This window comes from Epinephelus lanceolatus, chromosome 21 (genome assembly GCF_041903045.1).
Source record: "Epinephelus lanceolatus isolate andai-2023 chromosome 21, ASM4190304v1, whole genome shotgun sequence".
Taxonomy (NCBI): domain Eukaryota; kingdom Metazoa; phylum Chordata; class Actinopteri; order Perciformes; family Serranidae; genus Epinephelus; species Epinephelus lanceolatus.
In genome coordinates, this window is record NC_135754.1 from 34,170,283 (window position 1) to 34,192,974 (window position 22,692).

Consider the following 22,692-nt stretch of genomic DNA (forward strand, 5'->3'; position numbering starts at 1 on the left):
TTATTTAATCCTGGCATTTTATATAAAATGTTGTCACTTTAATTGTAATCCATGCTGTTAGAAATTTACATTTTGAAGTTTATTGACTGATTGCATAATTGTTTTTTTTTTTAATACAACTAATTATAGTTTTCATTCTGCCAAACGGTATGAACAGAACGATAAAATGTTTTTGCAATCAGCTGACTTCTTATTCCATTTCTTTGAGTTAAGCTAACTTACAGCACAGACCAACACAAATCAATAGTAGAAATTTCCATTGTCGAATAAAGACAACAGCACACAAGCCCACGGCAGCCCTGTCCCACTTGGCACACACGCACAGTGCTGACTTCTTCATGCCGAGCAGAGCCCCGGTGTAAAGAGGGATGCATCCTCAACATCCTCAAGTAACTCCACAAGGGCATGTTAATGACCTTAAAGTGCTACATTACAGCAACAATTAAACAGAGGGATCCCAGAGGCATTGGGAGCCGTCGTGTCACTGTCTGTGTACAGGCCAACACATCTCTCCCGTCTCCATTTATTTCCCTAAGAAATCAGCAGGGCCACCTGGGCTTGGCATTGAAACTTCATTCATCTCCAGAAATGGATTCCAGTGGAGGGCAAAATCAAATTCTCATTTGCAAGGCAAGGGGAGAAAGAGAGGGAGTGAATGCAGGAGGTACCTGGGAACGCTAACCTCTGGGTGAACCCGCCGCATCTGATAGTTTTGCTATTTGTCTGTGACATTGACAGCTCTGGGGGAGATTAGGAGCCACCCTGCCCCAGCTTCCCACTTTGCATTCTGCCTATGTGCCTCTTTACAGATGGACTGCTGCACATTTACCTTCGCTTGTTTTCCCTGGGTTTCAACACGGCGCTACACCAGAGGCAACGGAGGGATGTAATTATATGCAATGCAACAATAAAACAAAGCAAATGAGGGGAAAGCTGCATCAGAGGGCTTACAAACCGCGAGGACGCAAAAACTACACGGTGTGGCTTTTGGTGGGGGTGAAGCCGGAGATGAGAGTGATGGATGCCCTTCGGTTAAATACGTCCAAATCCCCCCTTCAAGCCGCTCTCTTCTTGCCAGGCAGTGTGAGTGAGTGTGTGAGAGAGAGTGTACAAGATTAATAGCGTAAACAGCGAGGGAGAGAGGGAGAGAAAGGCAGCAGGGAAAGAGAGAGAAAGAAAAGACTATCAGCATCTGCAGCAGCACAGTAGCCCTAGGGGAATAGTGTGAACTTTTGAACCCTGGTGGCAAGCAGTCGCAGCGACGCACAGAGCCTGCTCCTGCCTCGTAATGTGTGTGTGTGTGTGTGTGTGTGTGTGTGTGTGCGTGTGTACGTGTGTGTGTGTGTGTGTCTTTCTAGAAAAGCACACAGGCTGCAACTGAGAGAGGAAAGGAAAGGAGAGTGAAGGAGAATGAGGAAGACTGGAGGTCATTAACATATTCCTCGCTTCCTTGCAAACGAGCTGCCGCTATCCAAATGTCACGAAATCCATACACCGATGAATGCCGTGAAAAATTAATCTCCAGGCAGATATTCTGACGGATAGATACAGTAGATGGCTATCAGAGAAACTCCAAAGAAACTTCGTGACTGATGGGCGGTCTGTGACAGGAAGGCCAATCATTCTCTGGACGGAGTGCAGACAGGTCACAGGTTGGTCAAGCAGGAGGCCAAAGGTTAAGAGTTCAGTACGTGGGCAGACAGCATGACCACAGGCCAACAAACCTGCAAGAAGGTCATCTATGCAGACCCAAAATACTGTCCAGGTGCTGCATACAAATGAGAAAAACTGGGATAACTGCTACTAAGTTTATTCAGCAATGTGTCAACATTTCTGTTTTTTTTTTTATGTCGTCTCTTCCTCTGTGCAGCACCCAGAAACTTGCTCTTTTCTCCATGACTTAATTTGACTTCAAACACTGACAAGGGGCCAGTTTGGCACTTTAAACATTGCTGATTAACCCTCTAATGGAGCATCAATCTGTCAGCTGGCATCGTTTTTTCCTATTTCACCAGCCAAGAGACCCGGGCATGCACCCCCAGAAGCACTTCACTTTATATAGCTTTCTCAAGCTTCAGCCAAAATGACAAAATTTAGATTTAATATTCTATTTACCAGCACAGTGTAATAATGTTGTTACTGTGCATTGGCTCCTCATATTCAAATGAGAAACAGGCAACAGCGAGACATAAATTCAAATTGGTTATCCTACTGCATTCTGTTGCAAGTAATTGGTTTAGGAAATTGGGTCGGCACAGTAATCACTGACAGGAGTTACATTCCTGCGTTCTTTAAATAGGCCTGTACAACAGAACACATCTACCTTTAGTGCACGTATTATTAACTGATTAAGGACAAGAAATTAATCAGCAACTATTCTGATCTCTGATTCATCGTTAAACTCTAGTTCCAGCTTCGCAAATGTATGAATTTGCAGCCTTTCTTTGATGAATGTAACAGGAAACTGAAAATCTGTAGATGCAAAACACTTTCAAGACCGTATGATTAATAGACTGCTCATGAAAATAATCAAAATAATTGTTAGATGCAGCCCTACCTGCCTTTATGTCAAATTAAGCAATCTCCAAGACACTTTACAGATGCCAGATTCAATGATGTAAATAACACAAACTGATAAAGTGACCTGATACGAGTGTAGCAGAAAATAACATGCACATGCAATCTTAGTTTTGTCACATAGACTATAAGGTGCACCATAATAGAATCATTACGATCACAAAGAAGAAGACGGATACGTATCAAAAGCGTCATCTTTTCTGCACGCCCTCCTGAAACAAAGCTCTTCCTGCAGTGCTCTGTCATCGCTGCAGCTTCCCAGCAAACATCCCAGAGCGCCCAGCGGTGCTCCCCCAATCAAAGAAAAACAAACAGGCCATTTCAACTTCATAAACTTGACCTGCAAACAGCATGACGGGGCTAAAAGCCCCACATCTCCGGCTGTCTCCTGGGGTGTATGTGTGCATATGTATGTGTGTGTAAAGTGATTATACACGCCAGAGGGAGAAATCTGTGCATGTATTTGTTTGTGTATTTAAAATGTATTGGAATGGCAGAGAGTGTGTGTGATGGTAAAAAAAAAAAAAAAAATGTGTGTGAGCCCCAAATAGCGCAGAGAGAGAGGTGGAGGGTGGTAAAGGGGGCAGACGAGGCTCGGGTGAGGATGCAAGTGCGGTCAGGTCATCGGTGCGGTCGGCGGGTGAAACTCAGTTCACATTACCATGCAGACACCCGGGCTAACAATGGAGGCTCCATCTGTTCCTGTCAGCCATTACAAATCTGGTGTCACCCAGTCCGCTGAAGACAACAGGCCACCGCATCTAATCAAACGGCACAGGCTCCTCCTGCGTGTAAAAGCAGCCATCGACTTCACACTCACTCACTCTCTGGTTAGGGAACACAGAGCAGCGAAGGCAGCCAGTCGATTACCACGGATAATACATTCTCCGAGTCACAAAGTCTCTATTGTGTACAGTAGCCTCAAATAAAATGATACGATTAAACTCAAGAGAAGAAAAAAAAACTCAATTTTCTACCTTCTCCTTAAAGCCAAGTGCTTTTCTCTAAATCACAAAATTACCATTCATTTTTGCAACAAAAGGTATTCTGCTGATTTCTGCGTTAAAGGGAATAAAAGGAAATTCAAATTGTCACCACGGATGATTGTTCCTCCAAAAATGCCACTGATTTCATTAAGTGGTCATGCCATTATTTCCCACAAACACTCCCTCTTCCATTGAAGCAGACCGCCCAGCAGAAAAGTGCGAGCCATCTCTTTCAACTGGCTGTGAACAGAGAATGAACTATGAACTCCACATGCCCTTTAAGTGAGGACACAGGCCATTCACTACGCTAACATGGTCGCAGCAATAAAAAGACACAGCGGCTGTGAGGTGTAAATTTGTCTTATGGAATCAAATGTTATGATTATTGATCCAACAATAAAATGTGTGTTTTTTTTTAGAGGCATAGCTGTTTAGTTGGGAGGGACATTCGATATTCAAAGCAAAAATGCAAATGAACAGAAAAAGAAGATTCTGGTAGTGCTGCATAATTGGCTATTTCTCACATTTAACACCAACAATGGCGTGACACAACGTTCCAGCTTTAACAACTATCGCATCCACAGTAACAGACGGCGTAGTTTGTGGTTGGGCGTGTTATCGTTATAGCCTTAAGGGAAATTTTTTAAGCATTTTATTGTTTGATTTTGTTTGTTTCCCCAAGGAAATCTCGCCTTGTTTATTCTGAAATGAACAATTCAAAAAAATGAATTATCATTGTCTTGTGGTCTATCTTCCCACCATCTGCCGTGATTTGTTTACTCTATTTTTCCAAAGTTGAAGAGAAAGGCAGCAGTTACTCTTCTGTGGGCAGAGGACGGAAGAGTTCATTAAGACATTTCCAAATAAGGGGAACGTTTTTGACTATATCCAGCTGGCACTGGTATCACAAAATGACTGCAAATGGAGACAACATGCTCCTTTTTCTTCTTGGGAAATTCCACAAGATTCCCTCTTTACTTCAAGAAAGGGGCTGAAGAAGAAAGCAGAGGGGCACCTGAGGCAGCCAAGTCAATAATGCCCACCTGCGGCATGTCACGTCAAGGACTATTAGCTGGCGCATTGAGTCAGAAATACAAAAAGTCTGAACAGGAGGGAGGGCAAGTCCGAGAAGGGAAGATAGAGAGAAAGATTGATACAGGGAGAGAGGGATGGAACACACATGGCCCCTCAGGTACAGTGTTGTATTTCAAACCCGGTTGTGAAAGAATAGAGGGGCTCGGGGTCAATCAATCACTGCATTAGCCTGCAGCTACAAAGCCTCCTCTCTGTGTGGGCCTCCATGCCTCCCACAGTCCACACATACAGCTCAAGGGGACAGATCAGGAGCTGAGGATCTACCACTGGAGGGAGCTCTAGGTCCCCAATCAGGCCTTTGTGAACTCACCAGCCCCCTTTTTCCTCAGCATCAGGACAGCGTACCTGCACACTATCCAGGAGGAGGAGTCACTGATGTCACCGGAGCCAGGCAGAGAGGTAGGAGGCCAGTGAGGGGTAGGGGGGGATTTCACAGATGTGGTCTGTTTTTCAAATTAAAAAGGCGAGCAACAATATACAGCAGAAGGGTTCGACTGCGCTTCCTGTGGCGAGGTGTAGGTGTGTCAGTGAGGAGGGCGAGGGTAGTTTGTTAAAACTGCATTTGTTTAGTTTTCTCAGAGGAATACCGCATTGTCTCCCGTGACACCGACTCCTCCTTATTACCTTTTCCTTTGTTGGTGCAGAATTCCTCGCACACTGTAGCCTTTCAGCAGAAATACGCTCACAGAGATAATACAGACGTGTACGTCCCATTATTAGGGTTAGAATTTCTCTCCATTGTCCTTGGTTAAACTAGATGATTTGAGCTTAAAGCTGCATATCACCTGGGCTGCTGTCTGCTGCTCAAATTCATAATTCTTTTCTCTTTTTTTTCCATTTGATGTTGTGAGGGAAAAAGCCATCAGTGCTGCTTTGCCGCACATAGACACCCACATTAAGAATTAGGCCTTTTTGAGCTCAGATCTCTGCACTGCGCAAATAGCCCAAGACCACACACACACGCACACACACACACACACATGCACAGAGGGAATCAGACTCAGGACTATTGTTAACTCACACTCAGGGGCTCCATCATCCTGGTAGTCAGAGGCCACTGAGGCATCGTCCGAGCGACCCAGACTGGAACTGCGGTTGTCATCAGAACCGTCGTCGTCTCTAAAGTCCGCTGAGTGTGTGTTTGTGAGAATGAGTATGTGTGTGTGTGAAAAGGAAAGCGATAAAGCAAATGTGAGTCAAGTAAGAAAAGGCTTTAAAGGCTTAACTTTCAGTAGTACATGATAAATCTGTCACTAATTTCTGCACTTTGTAGACACAGCAGTTTGTGATATTTCGATGATAAGAGACTTGGGGTAATTTTACTCACATAGGAAGGGGAATTCTTGAGGGTGTCTGTAAAACCAAAATAAGCATATACTTTAGTCTTATGCATTGAGTTTTCTGTGCTTTCATTATTTCAACTCAGCTCCAGTTCTGCTACAGAATTTCAGCAATTGTTTCCTGCAGAGAAAACCACAAAACCACACACATCTGTGCCAGAGCATGCGCCGCTTATATCAAGCAGCGCAGGCTACGCCAGTTGAGCTGCTTCCGGAGTAAACTATCACACCTCATGCAAGAGTTTCAAATCATCCAGATCAAAACAGATTATTCTGTGAGATCTTTAAAAACTTGTAATAACAATAAATAAGAGCATGAGTGAAATCTTGAAGGTGACACCATTAGACTAAATGAGTTCCTTCAAATGTAATTTTGCTAACTGTGTTTAAAGCAATTACAGCAACAATTACGGTTCTTGTGTGGTATTAACAGCAAAAGTTAGGTAATGATGGCATGAAATTACATTGTGACACTTGACTAGTAAAGCTCGCTAAACGCTGATTTAATCCTGCTTCTAGAGGTAAAAATCCTACCTTACATGGACGACCCTGAAGTTATTCAGTAAGACTCTCCGTGTCTCTTGGGCACTTTCACTGAGCTCTTCATCTTGAAGGATATCTGCTACAAACAGCTCACAGTCTGAGGAGCAAAGACAACACTGTAAACATGGCATTTATGACATGTTTTTCCAAGGACACAAGGAAGGAAAGATTAAAACACTGATTAGGCTTAAAATGTTTGTAAGAGACAGAACCCTCATCATTTGCTCACACTGGCCTTCATGTATGAAACAAACGTACGACACAAAACTGGGCGTACAGTTATTTCCACACAAAGCCTTGCATTTATCAATGTGGATGTGAACAGAGGCTACGTTCAAATCTCACATCAGGTCTCAGCTTGTGTTACGGTCAGCGTGAATTTGTGGTGCAGGCAGCACAGTAAATCTGGCTGAGATGGAGAAACGTTATTAGACCATAATCTGACTGGTATCTAAGTATTTGCAGCCACATATTAATAACTTCAAAATGTATAGCCACCATACAGGCGCACGCTCTCTATCACAGCTTACAGTTGCCTGGCTCTGTGGGACTGGCTCCAGACTGACCAAAGGATGAACACCAGTGGTGCCCGGCTCTAATTTATCCAAAACTTTTCTTCTTCTTTTTTTTTTAACACTGACAAACCAAAGCATGTTTACACCAATTATCATTAAAACAACATTAAATGAAACAAATAAACCCTGCAATAGTTTAAATAATTAAATACTAGTAGCCTATGGGTTATTACATTATTACCAGTGTCTAGCTCAGACGCAGGTGGTACATCTGTGTCTCTTCCGCCACCTGTTATGCCCGAAATGGAAGCAGACCCCATATGCAGTTACGTGGGTCAGCTATAAGCTTTGATATGAACAGGCTACTACAACAACATCAGTGTTATATAGAGACTAATATTAGCTATTAATATATGTATGCTAGTTCAGTACATATCATGGATATATGAATTAAATATTCCACCCTCAGCTGGTGTTTGATTTTCCACTGTGACGCTGTTGACCGCAGCAGTGTTTTCTTTCCATACTGTATTTTTCCGACTTCCTATGATGCCATTTTCCAGGCTGCCAAATAGAACCAGAACTAGAGCCAAGTAGGGTGACGTCTGTGAACGGATCTGCACTGGTTTGTATGTTAGATTGACAAATGAGGGCCACTGTTTACCAAGATAAAACCCCATTATTAGGAGCTGCAGATCACAGATCAATCTGTCCTCTCCAGGTATGACGGTCACTAAATATTTTGACCTTAGAGTATAAAATTAAAAATAACAGTCTGAAAAGTTTCGTACTTACTGAAGTCACAGCAGATGGACACAACAGCATGACCATGTGTAAAATATAATGCATTCCAGCACCACAGCCTTGCCGTTTTCTTCACAACTTGTTTCTACGTACATATATTTTAATAATCTGATCTATGTTTTCTCAGTCAGGGCTTCTCCTTTACAAAGCTTCATGTTTTGGTGTTCACCATCTCTACTGTACATACCAGTCAGATGGCAACTCCTTAATAAAGTCTCTCTGATGCAAACGAATGAAATTTAAAATAATTCAGCCCTTGTGAATTTATTGGGTGTTATATATAATGGTAGCTGGCGACCACAATATTCAAGCTGTTTATAGTTTTACCACCTAATTGTTTCTTCAGAGCCTAAAAACAAACTACTCTTTATGAGGTTTGACCGGTGAACATGTAGTCCAAAGACACACAGTACAGATAAGACATTACTCTTTCAAATGTCTATACAAAAGAAGTGGTTATGATTAATATTCTTTTTCACTGTGGTATTGAACTGGACTACAAACATGATTTAAGTAATGGAAATATTACCCAGTAAAGCAATAGCTATGTTTGTAAAACAGGTTGGTCTACATCACTTATCTGATTCAATTTCTTTATGTCCTCCCGTGTTACACAAACAGACAGACACATGCAAATGTTCTCCCAGAGGTGCTCTTTGCGGGCCTGGCAGGCAGTACATGCAAATTAAGTAAAATGCTGTACGGTTTACAGTCTATCATAGGTGTCGAAAAATAGGTTTTATGTGTTCTAGTTTTGGTTTTCATTTCAGCAGAAGTAACCACAGGTGCAAGGTACTGTGAGCAACAAGATAAAAAAGACAGTTGTTTTAAGGGTGTAGTTCACTTAACTGTCTGTGTTCACAACCAGTCGAATATGTCATTGGTACATTTTGAATGCTCCCAAAAGCATGCCCGCTTACACTATATTTCCACAGTTAAATTCCTGTTTAAACAAAGATTGCAAGATAAAACGGTATTGTTTTAAAAATTATAATTTAAAGTAAAAGACTGAGACATTACCATCCAAAAGGCGCCTAATTTCAGTCGGGATTGTCCCCATCCCTGGCATTCACTTCTCCGACTCGAGACACTTTGGTTCGCTGACTTTTCAGACTTTTTCTACCCCTTCACACTTTGGTTGTTACTCCACAAGGCCGCCTATGTGCACCTAACCTCTGTCATACTGTTACAGCTCCATGGCAAAGACAAGAGCCTGGCACAGACTCGCATCTAACCACCTGTGTCCTTGTTCTGCAACTTAACTTCCGTGCATGCATCTAGATTTGCACAAAATAGGGAGGAGCAGGTGCACAGATGACAACTTCCTCCACACTCTAGTTTCTAAGTCAAAGCAGATGACAAGGTTTGACTGACAACGAGAAACCCCCTCTATGTGACCTACAAAAACATTGTCTCAAGTCAAACCTCAGGAGGGGAAGTGATCTTGTACATTAGATACCTTTGGCAGCACTGTAGTCTCGCAAAGCTGCCCGTGATAAAGATGTGAACAGACATCTTATGTACATGTAGGTGTTTGTGGTGAAACACAAAATGAGCAACTTGAAACACTTGAAAAAAAAGATAATGGAAACTCTGAATATGACTGGTGCTGAAATAACACGCATCTCTGCGTCTTGTATGTGGATGTTCATCCGTCCCTTAATCAAAGGGAATTTTCCTTTTTTTTTTTTTTTTTAAATCACATGATTTTTGTTTGTAAAGCTTGCCAACTTATGTGTCCCTGTGTCATCATTTTTCAGTGTCCTGTTACAATTAGAAGTGCTATAAATAATGCAAAAAACATACCTCTGTCCTTCAACCAAATGACTGTGGGCACACATGCCCAAGTCGGCAAGCATCTGGACTCCTGAAGTGTTCTTGAGCAAGACAGTGAATCCCTGCCAGCCAGCTCCAGGCACGCTGCTCTGTTGCTGATCTTGTGCGGCCTGACCTCCCTGCAAAGTGGGAAGAGCGAACAGACAATTTCCCCACAGGGATCAATAAAATACCACATTAAATTGAGGGAAATAAACTTATCAACAAAATGGGATGCCCCTTAGGTGTTTTCTCAATTGAAAAAAATCTATTTAAATCTCAAAAACAGTTAAAATAATATCTAAATATCATTCTGAAATCAAAAACTGCACCCAGCTGCAACTACTGCGAGGCCAGCAGCAGGCCAGCACCCCAGACACTGGTGTATTGGAGAAATGATTCAGCATTACTGAACTGTCCTTTATACCTCCAGTATGTACATCGTTATACCCCTGATACAGGCTAATGTTTTGGTTAGGTGCTCCTGTGTTTTATTTTTTAAACCTGAACCTGTGGCCAGTATTGTTCAGCCTGGGCCAATTTAATCCTCCAGAATTAGAGTGGAGGGACTCAAACAATGGTGTCTGGTTTATACAGTATATCAAAGTTTGGTGGTGAAACAAAGGTATTTTGGAATAATTGTTTTCTACCATTTCACCAATATTTATACAGCCACAAATAACGCCTCTTTATTCTACTAAAAGTTGTCTGAAAGTGGTTAAAGTAATATTTTACAGAGCCCTTAATACAATTTCCCTGGTTAGCTATTACAAGCATCAGCTAATGGAACTTTGTTCTAGCTAACGTTAGCTAATGTAGCTAATTCCAATAATTAGAAAATGCCTAGCTTATTTAAATATTTCAATTAAAAGTATGTATTTGTTTGTTTGTTAAATACGCGGCTGAAGGTTATACTGTACCCACATTTTTGTCTGCTGTCGCCGCATCAGTGGTCATCGCACTCACTTACGGAATTAACCGTTTAGCAAGTCACACTGCCAATTAGCTTAATGCTAACCTGCTAATAGGCTAAAACCGTTAGATCGGTTATCGCAATTTAGCGCCATCATTCTCTTATTTTAGATCACTGTGAAGGTTTCCTGTGAGCAAGCGCTTACCTGTCTACCATTCTGACATTGTGCAATGGATTTACGTCGATTTTAAGAGGCTAAACTTGTTTCCAACTTGTAGCTAACAGTTAGTCATTGACAGCTAACTTAGCATTAGCTGACCTTCATAGCTAGCTTGTTTAAGGTTACGTGACCTTTGAAGACAACCGACATTCCTCCTCTGACAACAATTATTCCTGGGTAAGTTAATATATTTACCATCTGAAGTTATAATAAAGGTGGAAATAAGTTTAAAAGGTGGTTTTACTCGAATGTACAAAATCTAAATATGTTTTTACACGACTTTTGTGCCGGCGCTGCATTCAGGTGCTATTATTCTACATAGAGATGAGTGAAGTTGTAAAATCGTAAATTAGTGTTGTCGTACATTTAGACGATGTTTTTACAACGATGATGACGATTCTTTTTATAAAAATGTTTCTGTTTTACTGTACACTAATTACGACTTTGATAACGCCAGTAGAAAATAGTTTTGGGTATTATTATATTTTTATTTTAATATAAGATATGTTAGCAACATTATGTGCAGATACCCTTTAAGATGCTGTGAAATTGTGTATCAAAATTGAAGTGTATTCACACAATGGGGGATCTGTAATAGAAATCAAACGACATAAAGCTGCCTTGTGCTTAAAGATGAGTAAATATCCATCAAGTGATGTTTTAACAAAGCCTTGCAACAATAAAAGATATAACAGCTACGGCTCAATTACTAAATCAGATAAACAAATAGCTGCATAGACATGCTGTCAAATTGGGTATCAGAAATTCTCCCTTTTACTGTTTAAATTACAGTAATCACCATTTTAATGGCTCTTTGATTTAAGCTTGGAATCTAATTAGGGTATTTCTGACAACACGTGAGCGCAGCATCACTAAATAGGTTCCTCACTTTATCTGACAGGACATGGATGAATGGTTTATATTACCAGTAGAGGGTAAACGGCAATGGGATGGACTGGACTGGCCTTTTGTAAACGCAGTTGACATTAGTGTAGAGGAGGTAGTGGTGGTAGTAGTAGTATAATACTAATAGAAATAGCGGTGGGCCTGGCTATCGCCTTATTGATCTTGTATTACTGAAACACTACAAGGAGAGCCATCAAGAAACCAAAGCTCAATCAGACACTGCTCACATCAACAGAATACACCAGATATCACTCAAGACTATGTTGGACTAATGTGTATTCAGGCTCACAAGATAATTATTTCATATCCTAAGAGACATCACACACACACAGAGGGTCTACACAACATTAATTGTAAATGTAAAAATATAAAATGCTGTGTCTGTCGACAATATGCACATTGGATCTGATATTTTTAAACATGTAACACAGAAAATAAGAAATTCAAAATGTTTTCCAGGTCCTGCAGTAATCTCAAAATCATCTCCTCTCTTCTCTTCTGAATTTAAGTGAAATATGGCACTGCTGTTGCATCTGTACTCTTTAAAAAAAACTATAATTTCCCACATAGTCAGAAAGCAGCAGCAGCAGTTTCCTTTCATGCATGGTCCTAATTTTATAATTTTCAGTATTTTTCATTCTTCACATTGAATGCTGATGCTCTCCTTCCCTGTCACTTCTCTACAGGAAGCCACGGGGTCAGGGCGAGTTGAGTCCCATGTCAGAGTTGTCCCCACGCTGACCTGCGCCTGACTGGCCTCCCAGCAAAAAGCCCCTGTGAAGGTAAGAGGAACTGGGGGTCCCCTCCCCTGGAAAAGAGGTTCCCTCCCCTTGACAGCTCCACAGAGCCCCAGCCACCTGCCTGCTGGGTCAGCCCCATATGAAAAGGGAAGCCCTTTGTAATCCGACGGGGATTACACCACCCAACAATGCGCCGCTGAAAGAGCGACAAAAGCCCTGTATCAAACACAGCTGAGGGGGAGCAAGGCTATGATCTCCCGCTACTACCAACACTGACTCCTCCGCCACCTCTCATCTCCCCAAGAGGCTCCTTCCCCCCTTAAGCATTCGCTGCCTCTGTCCTCCTTCTGCCCTCTCATCTTTAGGATCTGGCCTTTTATCAGCGCATTCCTTTTCATTTGCATTGCGGTGTGGGGAGGGACAGCGGGTCTCTCTGATCTGATAGCGCCAGGAGAGAGAGTCAGGAGGATCCTCAGGGCATGAAGGGTGTGTGTGAGTGCTGAGTGTGTGTATCCTGTCCTGCAAACACACACACAGCAAATTGCATTCTCAAGATACGCAGAAACTCTTTTGCAGTCCAGAGGGACAAATAGTGAAGCACCCATGCCTGTCTTTCAGGCTCTGTTTGTCTTTATCTGTATTTCAGAAAAGGAAGTGATGTGGTTCAGGGGCATGTTTTTACTTAAACGTCCAGTGTCTCGGATTTAAGGGGATATATTTGCAAAAATGGAATATAATAAGTGGATTTTCTTTGGTGTATAATCACCTGAAAATAAGAATTGTTGTGTTTTTGTTACCTTAGAATGAACCATTTACATCTACATCCAGAGCATGTCCTCGTGCACAGAGATCGCCATGTTGCACTGACATGTTTCTACAGTAACCCAGAATGGACACACCAAACACTGGCTCTAAAAATGTGGAACTACTTTATTGAGTGTTTTTACTGGTTTAAATCACCAGATCCATTTGTCTTGGAGAGGAAGAGACCTCTGCGGATAATTCAGCTCCTGTTAAAAACCTCCTGAACATCTGGATGTTAAGTTATCAGAGAAAAAAGGTGAGCACACATTAGCAGCGGCTGGGCTAGCAGGCCATCTCAGACAAGCCAACAGCATTGCAGAAACACTGGTTTGTAACGTGAAACTGCTTTGTTCAGTGTTTTTGCCAGTTTACATCACAGGATAAATTTGTTTTGGAGAGGACGAGACCTCTGCGGTTAATTCAGTTCCTGCTAAAAACCTCCTGAACGTCTGGATCTTAGGTCATAAGAGAAAAAAAGTGAGCACAAATTAACAGGTGTCAGGTTAGAAGCCTGTCTCGAACATGCTGAATAGCATTGGAGAAAAACTGATTTGTAAAGTTAAACTGCTTTATTCAGTGTATTTACTGGTTTAAATCACTGAGTCTGTTTGTTTTGTAGAGGAAGAGACCTCTGCAGATAATTCGGCTCCTGGTAAAAGTCTCTTGAACATCTGGATTTTAAGCTATCAGAGTAAAAAGTTGAGCACAGATTAGCATCTCTGACAAGCCCACAGCATTGGAGAAACACTGATTTCTAAAGTGAAACTGCTTTTATTCAGTGTTTTTACCGGTTTAAATCTCAGGGTCCATTTATTTTGGAGAGGAGGAGATCTCTACAGATAATTCGGCTCTCACTAAAAACCTTCTGAACGTCTGGTCATCAGACATAAAAGGTGATCACAAATTGGCAGGTGTCGGGTTAGAAGCTTGTCTCCAGCATGCCAAATAGCATTGGAGAAACACTGATTTGTACTGTGAAACTACTTTATTCAGTGTTTTTACTGGTTCAAATCACTGAGTCTGTTTGTTTTGGAGAGGAAGAGACCTCTGCAGATAATTTGGCTCCCGGTCGAAGTCTCTTGAACGTCTGGATCTTAAGTTGTCAGACAAAAAAGGTGAGCACACATTAGCAGGTGTCAGGTTAGAAGCCCGTCTCCAACATGCCGACTAACATTAGAGAAACACTGATTTGTAACGTTTAACAGCTTTATTCAATGTTTTTACTGGTTTAAAGCACTGAGTCTGTTTGTTTTGGAGATGAAGAGACTTCTGTGGATAATTCGGCTCCCACTAAAAGTCTCTTGAACATCTGGATTTTAAGTTATCAGAGAAAAAAGGTGAGCACACATTAGCATCTCTGACAAGCCCACAGCATTGCAGAAACACTGGTTTGTAACGTGAAACTGCTTTACTCAGTGTTTTTACCGGTTTAAAAACCTCCTGAGAACAAAGAACACTGAAGGAATTTTAACTCTGAGAAGTTTCAGCTGGTTGCAATCTGCATTCCTCACCGCTAGATGCCACTAAATCTCACACACTGAGGAATTTGTGTCTAAAATTCTGTAAGAAAGCTTAAAAATTGTACCAGGACTTAAGTTATGGATTTTACTTTTACCTCTTGTTTAAAAAAAAACACAAACCTTGCCATAAATCACTCTGTAAGAATAGGTGTCACCTTTCCAACAGCAAATATCTCAAGGTGCTCAAACGTGGCCCTAATTTAAACATGTCAAAGCATATTCAAACCCTTGATAGAATAAGAAGGCGTTTGGCCTGATTCTTAAGGGTCTGTTGTAAATGTTTGTGTTGCTCGAGGAGATAAAAAGAGGTAGTTTACTTTTAGGATTTCCTCAGAATCATTGTATTCCCAACCCACCCATTGCTCAAACGTGTCAGCGTAGGGGGGCTCTGGTGGCGGCGGAGTAAAAAAAGCGATGATAGATCGAGGACACAAAAGACAGAGGAGCAAATGTGTTGCGCTAAATCTACAACCTTCAGTCAGCCACATATTGACTGACTCGGGAGGGTTACCTCAGCTTGTACTCGAATCAATGTTAGCCCCTGAGAGCATTGAATAGAAAATCATTCAAATTGTATTATGTTAGGATATATGAGCCATTTCAAAATATTAATTCAGCATTATTTGAGGTGTCTGTTAAGGATAGCAGTTACAGCTCGCAGTGCGTTGACTCGACTGAGTGATTACATACCTCTATTACATGTGATATATGAATGTGTGAGAGGGACCTATTTTTCATTACCAAGACATTGTCCCTAGAGGCAGTTGTTAAAGAAGAATCTGTGAATTATCCCCGTGGAACAACTGGCCCTTGTCATGAGCCGAGGAGAGAGGAAAGGGAAAGGAAAGGAAGGGAAAAAGGGGAAGCACAGCACTATTGATAGCAGTGGGATTGAGAGACTGGAAGGACGCCAGAAGAGTGTGTCTGCCTGCGCTTGTGATCCTGCACACTGCCGCCTCTCCCTCTGTCCAGTTAATTGGAATACAAAGCAGAGCGGGGTCGATGAGAGAGTGGTGAGGACGAGGAGGGGGGGAGCTGCTGTCTGTCTCCAGCAACGCTCAACCTTCACTGCTCGCTGGGAATTGACTGGGGAACCAGCAAGCGAGACCGACACACTGTCACTGGTAAAATGAACTGTCACCTTGCATTTCTCAGCCTCCTGGCAGCATCGAATTGGCCGCTTTGAACCATGTGACGTGACACTGATTGAGTTCTGGTTTTCCCCCTCCTGGGCTCTAAAGGAAGAAGCCGGTTTAATTTCAAGTGTACAGCCTCTCCATGCAAAGTATCCAGGCAAGGGGGACATCACTGTGTGGGCAGCGAGCAGCGCCCCGAAGCTGCATCTTTACACCAGACCTTCCTATTATTCCTCACCACCCCTCATTATTTCATTGTGCTGCTTCGTTACGCTGCCTCTCAGCTAGTCTTGTTTTTCTTACGGCATATAGTCATGGCGGTCTGACAGGCACACAGAGGAGGAAAACTATTAGGGGTAGCCATTTGGATCCTGGAGGCAATCCCAGGGAGTATTAAGACGTTAACCCTGGCCAAGTCACTTGTCTCTCTCAGTTACTATGCTGATGGAGTGGGGAAAGGATGCAGTCACAGGGGGGACCCAGGAGGCTGGGGCTTCAGGTCGGCTGGCGCTTCCAGATCCAATAGAGCCTGACTTGGATGGGGGAGGGTTGTCAAGAATCTCCCAGCCTGGGCTAAAAAGAGCCTCAGTGCCATAACAAAGGAAGACGAGAGTGTGCCATTCATAACTAGGCAGCGTCTCTCCACAAGGCTTCAACAGTGGAGAAATGTGGAAGTCAAATAAATACTGGGAACATTTGACAGAATTAAAATCACCCATGTGACTGTGATTTCTTTTGTTTTGTTAGTACTAAAGACATATAAACTGTCTGCTTTTATAATGACATTTTCCAGTGTTAACTTCTTGCCAGAGCTTTTACAATCCCTCAACTGATCAACAAAAAATTAAACTGCAACTATTTTCTCTCATCTTTAAAATGTTTTCAAGCAAAATACCAAACTTTTTATGTTTCCTGATTCTCAAATGTTGGGTGAAAAATCAGTACAACATAGTACTCCGATATTTTGCGTGGCAATATTATATCAATGCAGCAACACCACATATTGATTCTTTTATTAAATAAATTATTATTATTCCACTTTTGGTAGCACACTAGAATAATAAAATTTAGTGCTTTTTCAGTCCACTAGATACAATTTCGCTGCAATAAAAATGACTGAAGCGAGATGAGCAGACTGAAAACTAACTAGATGAACAGATGCTGACGAAGTTTTCCTTTGGGGACATAACTTGCAGTTGAAGAAGGGTAATAAATCTTGATATATATTGCAGTATTTGTTAGTGCAATACTTAGAATATCACACAACGTTTAAAATTGCAGTAATATTGCGTCGTGGTGTAAGTATCGTGACAATATTGCGGGGCCTCTGGTGATTCCCACTCCTCAAAATTGTTGCTTTTAATTGTCTTACATTATAGTAAATTGAATATATTTTAATTTTGGACTGTTGGTCGGACAAAACAAGATGTTTGGAAATTGTGATGAGCATTTTTCACCCTTTCCTGGTGTTTTCCACACCAAAAAGTGACCCATCAAGAAAGGAATCTGCATCCAAATCGATAATGAAGATAGTCGTTAGTTGCAGCCCGGCCTCTTACATTCCGGTATTTCTTTTATCAGCCATTGAAGGCCTTTCTCCAGCTTCATAATGAAACACCAGGGACAATGATGGAAATATGGCTTATCATTCTGTCCCTGTAAAGGTCTGATATGTGTGACTCCTTCTCTCCCCCTCTGTTCTTTTTAACTCAGGCGTCTCTGTGCTGGACCACCGGCCGCTGCGGGACCTTTTCTCCCTCCTGGCTGTCAGTGCCTCATTCCACATGTTGGATCTGGATCTCAGTCCTCCTGGAGATTCAGCCTTTCCTCTTGTCTCTCTCTGTGTCTCATGCTCCTCTCTGTGTGATTGTAGTCTACAGGAGTACACAGAACACAGGATTCAGGATGGAGAGCAGGGCGTTTGGCTCAAGCTGTTTGGTGACACCTGTATATTGCAATTTTATCATGTTGGTCTGTTCTGTGCACACGGCATCTAATGCACGCCTGCCCGACCAGGAGGAGGGATCTTTCCTCAGCTGCTCCTTCTGAGGTTTCCTTATCCAAAGCGAGGGTCAGAAAGGACAGAGGGTGCTGATTGAAAAGCCCCTTAAGGCAAATTTGGGATACTGGGTTTGGACTTCATATGTTTTATTTTATAAATACATCATAGTATTGTCTGTTTTTTAAGCTTTAACAGATGCTCCATTTATCTCTGCATCTTGTCAGCACATTAAAATACGTATTGTTTATGTGATAGATAAATGGCACTAACCTAAATGGCTGCGTTTGATATTTAGCAATAAAAAATGACTCCTCTCTGGTATCTTTCAGATGAACCAACCCCCCGTTATCCCATGAATACTGTATCTGGTTTCCCTTTGAAGCCCTGGGACCCTGCAGAGTGACATGCGACAGAGGAACTGGTCAAAAACCAAGGAAGTGAGCATGGCAATAGACTTGTAAAAGAGCCTGCAACAACTGCAAGCAGCATGGGGTACAAACAGCACTGGGCTGACTTCAGACAAAGTGCAGAGGGAGGCGGGCCGGCTAAAGATGTGTAAGATATCTGAGGAGAGAGAGGTTTGCTGCTGTATGTATTAATAGTCCTCATGTTTGTGCAGTCAGGTGTTGGCGCTGCGGGGTTTTTGATTATTTTTGTGACCATAAATGATCTTCTTTCTTCTCCTCCGGTGTTCATTAACCATTTTCCTCTCTTCTGCTCTCCTTGCCCTACATTCTCCGGCAGAAGGCAAAGAGAGCTGCGCTGATCCGAAGGTGAAAAACATCCTCCTCCTCTTCCCCCAGCTGAACATCTGTCTCCGTGGTGTTGGCTGCAGCACCAACTCTGACACCTCCAGATGGAGAGCCCGCTGGGAGCGCTGAGGTATTACCTACAGAGATGGCAGGGATCACACCTCTGGAATGAAGTCCCACACTTGTTTTCTGCACCGTCCCCTTTTTTGTTGTTAAATCTGTCACTATTCACCATATCGATTGTCACCTCGCCAGTCCTTGGCCTTGTGACTCTTCGGGAAGCTTTTCAGCTTTTAAAGTAACGCATGACAACAAACCTCTCAACCCTTTTCTAATTTACAGTAATGGGCCGTATGGTATTTCAACTGTAACTTCTATTAGTGGAGCCGTATTAATTTTTAATATAGTTGTGAGAGAACTGCATACTCATGCGGATGTATTTCAAATGATCGCTGATTTCCATTTCCTGGAAACATCTTTTTTTCTCCATAGGTCCTGAACTTATTACACTTTTTAGTTTGCATGAACCAGAACATTGGCTAAATGGCCTGTAATCTCTTTAGTCTAAATATTAAAAGCAATACCTGCAAAAATCCAAAGTATGAGAGGCCCTAGAGTTGACTTCTGCGAGCCACTCTGGTGTCTTGACAGATTGACTCTGCATTCATTTGTGCCTGAACTCTGCGTGAACCTCAGCTTTAGGAAAAAGGGCACCAACAGGCCAGTGCTGCTGGGGCAGAAACTGTGTGTGCAGACCCAACACCCAGTGCAAATATTGAAACTGCTGCCCCTCTTCACCATCACATGAAACTAGGTGGTCAGGTCCGGCAAACGTTTATCTTTAGGTGAAGCCACAATGAGCACTAAATTAACATTTTCTGATTTTTAAAAGGAAAACGCGATTGTTTAATGAAAAGTATTTGACTGAAATTATTTAAAATACAAAGTGCATGTCATTGCAACCTGTGTCAGCTGTCTCCAAGCAGAATTTGGGTAACAAATCAAGGGTGAGACCTGGCTCCCTGGAGTTTGTTGTCATGTTTAGAGCCCCTGGAGGTATTTGGAGGTGAAAAGGTCGCTGGGAACCACCCCATGTGTTGTGAAAGATGCCTCTTGTCACATTATGCAAGGGGACTTTGGTGAGACTATTACTAGAGGTGAACATAGAGAAGAAGTTTGCAATTGCATTCATATTTAGAACAATTTATTATTATGTACATATATATTTTTTTAAATATGAAGAAAAGACTTCAAATTCTGTCACAAAATTTAAAGTTTGATTGGACTCAGTAGGATCATCAGCATCTGTCACAGCCTTCTTTTTACATAAACAGCCAATACAACACTTTTTTCATTGTATAAACTTTATTAAGCTAAATCATCACAGTTGTTGGAAAATACCCTGTAAATAAATAGTGCAAACAATGACACTGAATGCTTCAGTGCTCCAACACACACAAAAAAACATAGCATGGGCTTATGATAAGAAAATTACAGATACAAGAAGGCATGAAAAGACATTTGAAAAAGTTTCTCCAATGCAGCATTAATCATTGCACGATATGCACATAAGCAGACACAGACATACCCTGTATACTTCAAAGTCCACATGCTTTTTTCACAGTTTTTCTGGAATGGTGCGATTGAGGGAAGAAGTTAAAAACTGTCTCCACAGATTGTTTTTTGTTTGTTTATTTCAGAAGTCCCATCACGGTTAACAGTCTTTCCCCTTCGCCTTTGGAGAGGTGTCAGGGCCGCAGAGTTTCTCCACAGGTGCCGCAGCGCTGACCAAAGCGCAGCCCAGTTTCTCGCGTTTCTTCTGCTTCATCCTGCGGTTCTGGAACCAGATTTTCACCTGCGTCTCGTTCAGCTCCAGACTGGCGGCCACCTCCACCCTCCGCGCCCGCGTCAGGTACTTGTTAAAGTGGAACTCTTTCTCCAGCTCGGTCAGCTGCTTGGTGGTGAAGTTGGTGCGGATCACGTTGTGCTGGCCGGGTACGCCGAACTCCGACAGGACAGCTGTGAAGAGAAATGGATGAATGAATGGATGATGGAGGGAAAACATGAAAGTCATAGAGCTGGAGATGTGATGATACATGTGAGAATGAAATAGAAAAATGCACAAAACATTAGTTGCCAAATATAATTTTTCAGATCCATTTAGGCTTCATTATATCAACTAATTTGCGTATTTACGCACAGTTTACGCACCGTGAGTCAATATTACCTGCAGAGGTCTCATGGGTTTTCTAAACGGCACATCTAGCTCTAATTCTCAAATCTGTCTGCGGATGAACAAACCTGTTTTAGGTGGATTCCTCTTCACTTTCATCCAGTCGAATGTTTTAGAAGTTTCCTCCACATGCTCCAAATCCCTCTCCTTACTCTGGGGCGGTAACCTTGTGTAAACACTCTCTGGATATTCTTGCTGCCTCTGATCCCCGTTTCCAAAATGTAGATACTGGCTGCCTGTTGCAACACCAGGCCCACAGCTGTCCCCGGTGTAGGGAGCCATGTTTGTTCCGATTGGTGAAACCTGCGCATGAATGAAGCTCCGGTCCTGCTCGGGTGCGAGGCCGTACTGGTGATGTCCGTACTCCAGAGGTGACCCATACATGGAGTTCCCCGGTGTTGCAAACTGCAGATCCAAGTTGACGTGTGTCTGGTGATGCAGAGGGAGGCTTGGGCTCTGGTGAGGCGCAGAAGTCGCAGCAGCTAAGCGACCGTCTGGTGCGTAACTATCACTTGTTGCGCACGAGTTGGACGACATGTATCCATGGTTCAAATTGTGGTATCCGGCCTTGGCACTGAAAATATTTGCTCCCCGGTTGCACACGGGGTAGTCTAAGTATGAGTTCATCCTGGACCTGGGCCTGTTGTTTGTTCGCAGCTGATCAAGACCGAGCAGTCATTAATCGGTGCTCCCTTTGCCCTAACCTTCTAGGTAGTATGTCAAAGCTGTAAAACTGCCTTCCACCCTCATATCACCTTCCTGACACACCATGTGACCCGCTAAACGCCAATGGCAAAGGACCTACAGCACTCTGTCAAGTCTGCAGGCTCGTCCATCAAACGGCTCGCATTTACATGACAAATGCTTCAATCAAACTCGCTCATCCATCTGATAAGAACACAAACATCAGGACACTTTTTCAGACTGCGGTGTTACAGCAGCTCAGAATGAAAAATTAATCACAAAAATTAAAATAACCACCATATATCTAACATAATAAGAATAACGAGGGTAATAATAATAACAACACAGATTTAGTATTAGAAATGCGATAATAAAAATGGCCCCCAAAATAATAATAATAAAAAAATAGGGCACACTTCATTTATTATTATTGTTTTGAAGGTGTCAAAAGTTGCTGCAAGGACTGCTAAATTATTCGTCTGACCAAATCGGAATGCAACTAAATAAATACACAAGTTATGCTGCAATATATAAGAAAGTACAGGTATTTTTTTCTTTTAATTTATGCAGTTTTAGCTGTGAAATTCTTTTTCTATTGCGCACTAATTTGAAAGCTTGAAACGAAAACGACACTTAAAACTCGCTTTAAATGGATAAATAAATACGAGTTTGCTCAAAAGGTGCATTGGCTTATTCCCAAAACATTTCCTCGGCTTGTCGCCGACTCCAATCCCGCAGACAGACTCTGACTCCAAAGCAGCGCAGTGAATTCAGTGATCCATCATGCGCTCTTTTTACAGATTGACAGCTTGTGTGGCCCACTCTGCCCATAAAAGAACAAAAGACACATTTAAGAACCATATAGCTTCTTCTTTCTTTCTAACGACACCAAGACTATAATGTAATATCTCCCAAAAAGAACCCTACACTCATCCGTACAAGGACCCTGTAATTAAGTAAGAGTTAATGTAATGTTATAGACCTCAAGAGCTAATTAAGCTTTAAAGAAAAACCCGGAAAGTTGCCATTTATTCCCACGCTTTGGCTGCATTACAGTCGTCTTCCTGTAAACTGGCTCATAGAGGAGTATTTACTGTGGAGATGTGG

The 22,692-nt window shown here is 42.2% G+C and overlaps 2 protein-coding genes across 4 annotated transcripts in view; both read right to left on the reverse strand.

Moving 5' to 3' along the window:
- The window catches only part of skap1 (src kinase associated phosphoprotein 1), a 37,096-nt gene extending 26,156 nt beyond the window's left edge, over window positions 1-10,940 (reverse strand). Inside the window, exons 1-5 of one of the 3 annotated variants that reach the window (XM_033611669.2) lie at window positions 10,794-10,940; window positions 9,667-9,815; window positions 6,533-6,638; window positions 5,986-6,011; window positions 5,680-5,787 (exon numbers count right to left, since the gene is read on the reverse strand). In XM_033611669.2, the coding sequence (XP_033467560.1) occupies window positions 5,680-5,787; window positions 5,986-6,011; window positions 6,533-6,638; window positions 9,667-9,815; window positions 10,794-10,804 (400 nt within the window). In that variant the 5' untranslated portion in view covers window positions 10,805-10,940. Of the gene's footprint in view, window positions 1-5,679; window positions 5,788-5,985; window positions 6,012-6,532; window positions 6,639-8,880; window positions 9,126-9,666; window positions 9,816-10,599; window positions 10,638-10,793 lie in introns of those variants that run through there. The other 2 variants (XM_033611668.2, XM_033611670.2) reach the window with 2 other exon arrangements.
- Window positions 10,941-20,014: 9,074 nt separating this feature from the next.
- On the reverse strand, window positions 20,015-22,559 carry hoxb1b (homeobox B1b). The gene is made up of 2 exons (XM_033611910.2): window positions 20,970-22,559; window positions 20,015-20,687 (listed from the first exon to the last, which is right to left on the reverse strand). Exons 1-2 carry the CDS (start codon window positions 21,526-21,528, stop codon window positions 20,383-20,385), a joined length of 864 nt encoding a protein of 287 aa, XP_033467801.1. The 5' UTR covers window positions 21,529-22,559; the 3' UTR covers window positions 20,015-20,382.
- Window positions 22,560-22,692: the final 133 nt, after the last annotated feature.

What these genes read in the sequence shown, in the direction of transcription:
- hoxb1b (XM_033611910.2), bottom strand. Translation starts at nt 21,528, where the DNA reads ATGAACTCATACTTAGACTACCCCGTGTGCAACCGGGGAGCAAATATT. An exon ending in GAGGAATCCACCTAAAACAG is followed by an intron (nt 20,688 to 20,969) that starts GTTTGTTCATCC and finishes TTCTCTTCACAG; the next exon opens with CTGTCCTGTCGGAGTTCGGC.